We start from the raw sequence: 10,572 nt of genomic DNA, 5'->3' as shown, positions 1-10,572 counted from the left end.
GCGCTATACCTTTGCGCCGGCGTCTCAGTCCGGACCGCACTTCTTTTCAACCCGCGGGGCCTTGCCGCCCCTCGTTGGCTAGTCGCCGCAGGCTCGGCCTCCCGTCTCAAGGACCTCCCCTGCAAAACACGGTTGTCATACGGCAATCTAAAACACGCGAGGATAGATCCCTTTTTCAAAGTGTTGGGACTTCGTTCTCAGTTACCTGTGAGGCTGGGAGTAGCCCTGGGTAATCGGCCGTAATGGCCACCAAGGCGTCGTCCTTGCTCAATTGATGAAATACCCCATCAATCAGCTCCACAGATAAGTCTGGATCCTCTTGAGAGGCCGGGTCAAGGGACCGTCCCGGATCCTCGGGTTGTGGAGGAGGGCTGTTTATTTCTTTAACAGCCTGGCGCAGTTCCTGCGTTGAAGTCGTTAGACTGAATATTTAACGATGGGAATATAAAACGGATGGGCAAGTAAAAGTGTCCACTTACCCAACTTGGGGGATTGTACATAGAAAATCCACCCTGTGGGTTGACGCGGAGAAATTCCTCCTCTTCTCCCTTGTACAAAGCGGACAAGATCTTTATTAGAGCGGGAGCCGAATCTGGCCCCTTACGGCCGTGCCGGTGGCGTCGTCCTCCCCGTTGAAGTCCCACATGGGGTGGCCTCTATACTGAAGTGGCTGCACCCCTCGCATGATGCATGCGGCCATGACCCCGATTATGGTCAGTCCGGAATGAGCTAACAATCTTATCCGGCCCATCAGGTAAAGAACGTCCTTGTCACTTTCCCTCTGAGGGCTTCGTGGACGCCAGCTTAGGCGCTTCTTTAGGGGAGCACTGTCGAACTCAGGGAGGCCGATCTGGACAGGATCTGGCAGCGGGACGTCCTCTATATAAAACCATTCCGAAGGCCAGTCCTCGGACGCCTTCTTTGGGGTTCCGGATAGATATCCGGTCCCGGTGATGCACCACACTTCAGCTCCGCCCACTTGATATATTGACCCCTTCTGAGAACGGGGCACAAGGCAGAATAGCCTTTTCCACGGCGCGAAATGAGCCTTGCAGCCCAAAAACAGCTCGCAAAGGGCTACGAAGCCCGCGATATGCAATATGGAGGCAGGCGTGAGGTTGTGCAGCTGGAGGCCATAGAACTCCAGGAGCCCGCGGAGAAACGGATGAATTGGAAATCCGAGCCCTCTTATTAAGTAAGGGACAAGGCATACCCGCTCTCCTTTGGAGGGATTGGGGGCGCTCTCCGCTTGCTCTCCGCCATTATAGGTGGCAAGTCCGGCTCGAACCGGGACCATATAGGCCGGGGGGAGAAATCCCTTGGTCTGGAGCGTCACTAGCTCGCTGTGCGGGATGGAGCATCTCTCCCAATCTCCAGGCTGAGGGCTGGAAGGGCGAGAGGAGGAGCTGCGGCGGCCGGCCATGATAGAATGGACCTCTGTCGGATACGCTCTGATGAATACTCGCGGAGGGGAGAAGGTGTGGTTTGGATCTAAATCCTCGTCCCCTTAAATAGGCGGCTCATTCACGCGGCTAGGGGTGTAAATATAAAAACACCCTGACTTTTCGTATTTGTTTGACACGTGGAAGACGGCCATTATTGGGCGTAGAAGCCAAGGAGCACTACATTTATAAGAAACCGGACATTATTCAACAGGTACACAGAATTTGGAGGAGAACCCGCCTTGCAATGCCGAAGACAATCTGCGCGCCGGACTCGTCGTCATTGAAGCCTGGTTCGGGGGCTACTGAGGGAGTCCTGGATTAGGGGGTGTCCGGATAGCCGGACTATACCTTCAGCCGGACTCCTGGACTATGAAGATACAGGATTGAAGACTTCGTCCCGTGTCCGGAGGGGACTTTCCTTGGCGTGGAAGGCAAGCTTGGCGATACGGATATGTAGATCTCCTACCATTGTAACCGACTCTGTTTAACCCTAGCCCTCTCCGGTGTCTATATAAACCGGAGGGTTTTAGTCCGTAGGAACATACAATCATACCATAGGCTAGCTTCTAGGGTTTAGCCTCTCTAATCTCGTGGTAGATCTACTCTTGTACTACCCATATCATCAATATTAACCAAGCAGGACGTAGGGTTTTACCTCCATTGAGAGGGCCCGAACCTGGGTAAAAACATCGTGTCCCCGGTCTCCTGTTACCATCCGCCTAGACGCACAGTTCGGGACCCCCTACCCGAGATCCGCCGGTTTTGACACCGACAGTCACTTACGAAAGTGAGATCTGATAGATATGATAAGATAATATTTTTGGTATTTTTATGATAAAGATGCAAAGTAAATAAAGCGAAATAAAAACGGCACCAGAAATAGCTTGTTAACGGGAGATTAATATGATGGAAAATAGACCCGGGGCCCATAGGTTTCACTAGTGACTTCTCTCGAGAGCATAAGTATTACGATGGGTAAATAAATTACTGTCGAGCAATTGACAGAATTGAGCATAGTTATGAGAATATCTAGGTATGATCATGTATATAGGCATCACGTCCAAGACAAGTAGATCGACTCCTGCCTGCATCTACTACTATTACTTCACACATCGACCGCTATCTAGCATGCATCTAGAGTATTAAGTTCAAAAGAACATAGTAACGCTTTAAGTAAGATGACATGATGTAGAGGGATAAACTCATGCAATATGGTATAAACCCCATCTTGTTATCCTCGATGGCAACAATACATTACGTGTCTTGCTGCCCCTACTGTCACTAGGAAAGGACATCGCAAGATTGAACCCAAAGCTAAGAACTTCTCCCATGGCAAGAAAGATCAATCTAGTAGTCCAAACCAAACTGATAATTCGAAGAGACTTGCAAAGATAACCAATCATACATAAAAGAATTCAGAGAAGACTCTAATATTGTTCATAAATAAACTTGATCATAAACCCACAATTCGTCGGTCTCAACAAACACACCGCAAAAGAAGATTACATCGAATAGATCTCCACGAGAATCGTGGAAAACTTTGTATTGAGATCTAAAGAGAGAGAAGAAGCCATCTAGCTAATAACTATGGACCCGAAGGTCTGAGGTAAACTACTCACACATCATCAGAGAGGCTATGGTGTTGATGTAGAAGCCCTCCGTGATCGTTGCCCCTTCCGGCGGAGCTCCGGAAAATGCCCCAAGATGGGATCTCATGGGTATAGAAGGTTGCGGCGGTGGAATTAGATTTTTGGCTTCGTATCTGGTAGTTTGGGGGTACTAGGTATATATAGGAGGAAGAAGTACGTCGGTGGAGCAACGTGAGCCCCACGAGGGTGGAGGGCGCGCCTAGGAGGGTAGGCGCGTCCTCCTACCTCGTGCCTTCCTGGTTGATGTCTTGACGTAGGGTCCAAGTCCTCTGGATCACGTTCGTTCCGAAAATCACGTTTCCGAAGATTTCATTCCGTTTGGACTCCATTTGATATTATTTTTCTGCGCAACTCTGAAATAGGCAAAAAAAAGTAATTCTGGGTTGAGCCTCCGGTTAATAGGTTAATCCCAAAAATAATATAAAAATGTATAATAAAGCCCAATAATGTCCAAAACAGAATATAATATAGCATGAAACAATCAAAAAGTATAGATACGTTGGAGACGTATCATCCCGCAAGTAGGACCAAGAAAGGTATTTCCCATCCCACACTAGCTCGCCATGGAAACCAATCAAGCGCCAAGCAACACTATCACCTTCCATTACCAAACCATCGATGAAGTTAGGAGTAGCATAGTTATACACCACTTCGTTAGACTGATTGTCAAAAAAAAAACTAGGCCGCCTGAACGACCATCACTTTCTATTACATGAAGGAAATCAAAACCTAGCTCAACTCTCAACTCAACTGCGTTAGCTTTATCCAGATGGGATTCAGACAGAAAATCGCATTCGCTCCCACTCACCCTTGGAGATCCAAGAGCTCTCGGACAGTTCCACCTTTCCAAGAGCTAACCACTTATGTTTCTCTCCTGGTTCATCCAATTCTTTCTCCCAAATCAAATTGTCGAGTTCACCATTCTCTAGATGAAGTCTCGCTAGAAGAACTAGGATCATCTACATTCTTCCCACATGAACTACCTCGTCTTCCTTCTCCGACAAATTTGCCATGACTTCCGATCTCCCTGTCACTGCATACAACCATTGATTGGAACGGAGAGAGGTCGTACTCGGTGAACGGCACCAGAAGACTGGGGGAGGGGGGGGGGCGGGGGGGTGATCTCACCACAACGCCTCAATGAATGGCAGTGGTGATTGATTCCATGGTCTAATGGACTCCTTGGCAGAGCTGACGATCTGATTGTTACAGTTCTACAATCAGCGAGTGTCCCCATTCGGCTGAACATATTCATCATGAACAAATTACTCAGGAAATCAATAGTGTGCAACAACAGGAGAAAATTATGCCAAAACGCATGCAAGAGATAATATCGTCGTGGCTGACACATAGTGTAGGTTTGTAGAGCAAAGCACCAACAAAAACATCGCACCGGTGGTAGCACACTGGGTGTGTCTTAAGACACGTAATGTCTGTTCTAAGCAGCACACGACCATGAAAACACAAATCTTATCTATATCCTGATCGCAGAATCTTGGCCACAAACATCTCCAAGCTAAAAACGCAGATAACATCGAATCGAAATGTTCCAGATAAGTCTCTGTCAGCAGGCAATACAGCAGACAACAGGTACGAGATTGAAAAAGGCAGCACCAGTCAGATCACCACAACCAATAATCGGGTTAACAACCTTGAAATTACATCATGATGATGTGAATGCTCCACTCGGCCTATGCTCCGTCGGTGAGGGGCCGCTTTGACGTGCTGATGTATAGGACTGCACCCAAACGAGAGGCAATCAGAACGGAGAAAAGGCAGGCAAATTGGAGTTTGATTGAAATATACATGACATACATACCGTTGTTGCCTCTTATGAAGGCGTCGCCATATTTGTTCTTCAGTTGGCCGTTCACGTACTCTTCGGTTTGCTCCATCGCGATGTTCATATAGCCATCCAGACAAGCCAGAATACCTGGTTCAGAGTTGATGTAAATACAACGCTATCATTAAATTTTGAATAACCATGTCTGGATGCTAGCTAAGTCGAATGGATATAACATAAAAATAAGGGGACGGCATTTGCTATAAATTAGTGCATATATTGTTTTTATTGTACACTTAATGAACTGAGTTGGTGTATGTATCCAAGCATGGGAATTCCAAATGCAACAGTAGTGCTCATCAAGCAATAGAACATATCACTCCATTCCGAATTATAAGATATTTTGTACTTCAATATGGACTACATACAGACTGAAACGAGTGATCAGACGCAATGAAATGCGTCTAGATACATGTGATTCATAAAAAACCTAGAACATCTTATAATTCGAAACAGAGGGAGTAGTTACTAGACTCCCGATTCGCCATTTTCCATGAATTGAATTCGATAGGGGGTATACATCTACGATTTGCAAATCGGGTTGATAGGATTTGCGATTTGGTTTGATTTGACAATCAAAGATGAAATATATTTTGAAGAACTAAAAGATGAGAGAAGACAACCCATCAGGCAGTTGGACCAGCCCAGCAAGTGCCACTTCCTCTCTCATAACCAAGAACCATTGGATGCTCAAATAGTGATCTGCACTGTCCAAGTCAATACCCTCCTCATTTCTGCCCTAACTCCCTGAGAAACTAAGGTCAAAACCACCAGCCACACGTCCTCACTTCCTTCCTCCAGTCCCAACCCCACAAACTGCTCCTCCTCCTACCCAACCGCTGCAGCCTGCTCCCATGTCTTCCCAGCGCTGTGTCCTTGTTGCTCCGCGCTGACTGCAGCTCCCTCCCGTCTCCTCCCAATGACGTCCAGGCTGCTCCTTGATGGCCGGTGCTCCTGGTCGATCGTTACTCCCACCTCGCCTGCAATTAATGGCGACGGAGGTAGCACGGTCATGTAGCAACGGTGAGGGCATGGACACCCATGTTCCTATGACTTCGTCCTTGGGTCGCAAATCGGGAACGAATCGAACGAATTTGAACCATGATCTAGATCAATCGATCCAGATCAGAGTTCAATGATGTTTTGAGTGAATCCGGCAACTATGCAATAGAAGTGACATTCAACTTAGTGTGGTCAGTATCACTGTGTACTTTTAACAATTATTACAGTTACAGTTGCTAAGTGCACAGTTTGCAGCAACTGGTCACTAATGCACATAGTGTACACAAAGGTTTGTCCATACGAGACTACGAGAGAATAAAAAAGGGACCAAAACAAAAGCACATATCACTAGGAGGTTGCTAGCTTGAAGAAGGTATCCAGCAGCTTGACACTTAACCATTCTGCTCCCCATTTACAGTTACTGCCGGAGTTGCTTTTGATGCAACAAGACTATGCACTGAGAAATACCATTTGTTATCTTGTTATTCTAGAATGGTTATTACTATTTACTTATTATATTTAACTTGGGCAGTCTTACTGATAAACAGTATATACTAGTAGTAAATTGCAGAACAATGTAAATTAATGGGCACCCTCGTGTCTAAATATCTATTGTTTTACGAAAAGATAACCATTACTGTTTCCATGTATCCCAAATGTTAAGTCACATGGATTAAAAAGGTAAACGGATATCGTCAAGAATACAGTACTTTGTTTCTTTACCAGAACAGACATTAGCACAAATACCACCAGAGGCGGATAACTCTATTGATCCTTTGAACTTACTAGCGAGGCACTCACCATAGCAGTATAGCCACTGAGCATAGCTACAGTGCACTTTCACCTTTCATCACTATATCTTCTAACATATGTATAAGCTACAATTTTAGGCTACTCAATGAAACTGTTAATTAACTGACACGGTACTAGCTACAGTTCTTGCAGTGCAGTGCTTCGCAGGGTAAAACATGCCCAGCTGAGGACTGAGTCCAATCATTTGATCCAGGTGATTCATAACTAGATGCTTGGAGTTCAGGTCCTCACGTGTAAATACCCTGTACCCTGTATTTTAGAATTTTAATTCATACAAGATAAAATTTAATAAACATCTAATGACTTTTTTTACCTCAGTAAAATATTCCAAAATTACGGAAATCACAGGAGCCTTAAATCTTTCAAGTCTTGAAGGGTTACTCAAAGGGTCATCCAGAGAAGCACAGCGGCAGCAATTAAATAACTTCTGTTGCACATTCCACACTCTCACTTTTACGGTTTTACCTACCACAAATCGTGGTTGGAATCAAGCTCTGAGGTAAGATTTAAGGCTCCTGTGATTAAATAACTTCTGTCGCACATTCCGCACTCTCACTTTTACCTACCACAAACCGTGGTGGGAATCAAGCTCTGAAGTAACTAGGATACTTGTCTCAGTAGCATTCTGTACGTGAAGGAAGTGACTGCTGGAAGCCTGGAACTACCTAGGTGAAACTGAGAGTGAACTCAACATGCATAAAGCAAGCATGCACCCAAAATCCAGGAGGTTATCTATTTAATTTGTTCTTCACCTTTGTTCAAAATATTTTATTCCATGCTTTGTACTTGATTCAAGCACATGAAGTGTGACAAATTATCATATGCTAATGAGTAGCTGTGCCTTCGGGGATCAAAGAGTTCTGCTCTTCTAGGAATGTTCGGAGTCTTAGTAGACACTGTTAATGTCAGACTGTGAGAAGTGTGAAATTTCACCCCTATGACTGTGAACCCCGGGTTAGGAAGCTCGTGTTCATTTGTGAATTGTGATACCAATTAGTTCCCTCTCTAATAAAAAAAACAGTTATCCCTGACATTCTGTTATTCTTGGTAAATCACCAAAGATATTTTTTTGCCGGCGTAATCTAATATTCTTGTGCGTGCTTGCTGAGTGTGACTTCATACTCATTCTTGCTTATCCGATTTTGGCAGCAAACAGCAGTGATGGTCATAAACTAATGATGGTGGGCAGTAGGTTTAGCACCATGGGACAGAATTATAAAGTTTGTTTTTAGAGATTTGTGTGCGGTAGAAAACGATGATCATCGATGAACATGTACAAATTTTAGCCTGGCATGTTTATGAAGTTGGGCTTATAAATGTGTGGTGGCTGTTCCGTCGAACACCTGTTTTGGGGGCATGACATCAAATCTCAATGGTCCCAATAGAAGGAATCTCTTGATTACAATGCACATTTTGCGTAACAATATCGAAATTCTTTAGATTACTTCACTTGAAATGTGTGGTGCATAAAATTAGAATATCATGACATATGAATGTACATATCAAAATGCACAAGTTTGTTGAATCAATTTTGCTACTTCCCAACTTGTCTACAACCCCGAGAGACGTAAGTAATTTGTGAAACCCAAATAGTAGAGTTCATTTGGTAATATCTAGTTCTTCAAGATAAACTGCTGCCACGTGAGCTTCAAGCAAAGGGCAACAAACCTAACATTGAATTATCCTCCTTAGCAGAAGACCAAATTTTACAGCTAAAAATAACCGTAAGCATCTAGTAATTCTCCAACTGATAAATCAACCTCCGTGCTCTCCGAACTAACCTCCGGGATAAAAAGTTATCCGCAAGCAGGCTCCCAGTAGCCCTGGTTTATCTCAACAGAAGTCTCATAGGTCGGGGGATCTACCGAATTTACCAAACTGCGCACAAAACATACTGCGCTTCCTAGGGTTGGTGCTATGGAAACGAGACAGGGATGGAGACGGACCTCGGTAGTCGACGCCTGAGTTGAGTTTAACGACGACGGGGCGGCCCCTGATCGACTTGAGGAAGTCTGACGGCGTCTTCACCGGCCCACCAGCTCCGCCGCCGCCGCTGCCGGACTTGTCCGCGCCGCCGGTGCTCATCTCTCTCGGTTGTGTGGGTGGGACTGGGAGGTTGCGAGGGTTTGGTCTTGGGCTTGGTTGGGCTGAGTTGGGTGGGATTCAGCTTTGAAGGCTCGGTCTGTTGGTTTGGAGTTCGAGGCGAACTGAGTTTACTGGACCTGGGGGAAATCCTGTCCGTTAATTATATATCTAACGGATCAGGAGAGACCCGGCGCAATGCTTTATTTTTTTCCCAAATGTAAGTGCCACACATGTGGCACGAAGTAACACCACCTGATGTTTTTATAACTACAATTGCCTCAAAAAACTGAAACTTGACATTCTCTGTTTCTTTTTACCCCGCGTATAAAATTTGATCAAAGTCAAACTACACAAAATTTGACAAAATTTATATTAAAAAATATGAACATCTATAATACTAAAACTATATAGTATGAAAATACATTTCATGGTCCATTTGATAACATTGATTTCATATTATGAATGTTGATATTTTCTAATACAAAGTTAGTCAAACTTTACAAAACTTGACTTTGACCAAACTTTATATACAGACTAAAAAGAAACGGAGGGAGTACCATACTTCACAACTAAAGTTGACATTGAAAGAACATGCGGTGCCCCATGTTTGGTTTTTGTATTTGATGACAAACTCTATAAACTAATGGTTGTCTTGAGTTATATTCGAAGGATTTGTCCATAGAAATTTCTTGAAGTCCATTTGTTGGTTTCAAGGAGTTTATATGTCGACCAATGTGTTATTCAAGGAATTATCAGAAGAGTGGTCATGTAGAAGACACGATACAAGGTTGATTAAGACTAAGTCAAGAGTGAATCAAGTTGATCAACACACAAAGCGTATAAGATGTACCGAGAGGGATTAAGTGATCCCATGGTATGGTAAGCATTGTCCATTACGCTTTATGTACTAACCCATGATTTACGTGTGAGTTCTATGTGGGGTTAGGTTTGTTTCCATGAGTTTGCATCAAGAGGAATATCTCATACAACCCATGAAGGATGACATCAAGTGATGATCGTCATCAAGATTGCGGTGTGCAAGTTCAAGTGAAGCATCACGAAAAGATCATCCTTGAAGTTTGCCGTCCATTATGGTGTCAATGGACTTGTGAAGATGTGCCAAAGAGTGGCTCACCCATAGTGGAGTATGGGGGAGCAATCAACTAGTCTTCATCGAGCCAACGCAATAAAGAAAGGTGGTCCAAGTTGAGGGAGTCAAGATCGTTATCATCTAGCTCAAGTGGACTATGTGCAAGGCAAAGGTTTGCCCTTGATATGTGTAACACCCACAATGCGGCTATATCTCCCATGTGTTGGGGCACGACTTAGAGGCATAGCCGCATGGTAGGCATGTCGCAAGAGGGGTAATCTTTACACATCCCATGTACTGAATAAGAAAGGGATAAAGAGATGGCTTACAATCGCCACTTCACACAATACATAAATATATCATACATCATCCAGAATACAATCAAGGTCCGACTACGGAACCAAAATAAAGAAAGACCACCACAAATGCTAGATCCCCGATCGACCCAACTGGGCTCCTCTACTGATCATCCGGAAAAGAAACATAGTAACGACCCGAATCCTCGTCGAACTCCCACTTGAGTTCGATAGCGTCCCCTGCACTGGCATCATTGGCACCTGCATCTGTGAGTCACGGGGACTCAGCAATCTCACACCCGCGAGATCAAGACGATTTAAGCTTAAGGGTAGGAAAGGGGTAGTGAGG

General features: G+C 44.6%; 1 protein-coding gene across 1 annotated transcript; it reads right to left on the bottom strand.

Moving 5' to 3' along the window:
- Positions 1–4,398: 4,398 nt before the first annotated feature.
- LOC125537904 (U6 snRNA-associated Sm-like protein LSm6) lies at positions 4,399–8,949 on the bottom strand. Its single transcript, XM_048701229.1, has 3 exons — positions 8,699–8,949; positions 4,914–5,027; positions 4,399–4,832 (listed from the first exon to the last, which is right to left on the bottom strand). The coding sequence occupies exons 1-3, from the start codon at positions 8,835–8,837 to the stop codon at positions 4,786–4,788; spliced, it is 300 nt and encodes a 99-aa protein (XP_048557186.1). The 5' UTR covers positions 8,838–8,949; the 3' UTR covers positions 4,399–4,785.
- Positions 8,950–10,572: the final 1,623 nt, after the last annotated feature.

The sequence above is a fragment of the Triticum urartu genome, chromosome 2, assembly GCF_003073215.2.
Source record: "Triticum urartu cultivar G1812 chromosome 2, Tu2.1, whole genome shotgun sequence".
Lineage (NCBI taxonomy): Eukaryota > Viridiplantae > Streptophyta > Magnoliopsida > Poales > Poaceae > Triticum > Triticum urartu.
The sequence above is the reverse complement of the archived record's forward strand: the minus strand, read 5'-3'. Positions and strand labels throughout refer to the sequence as shown.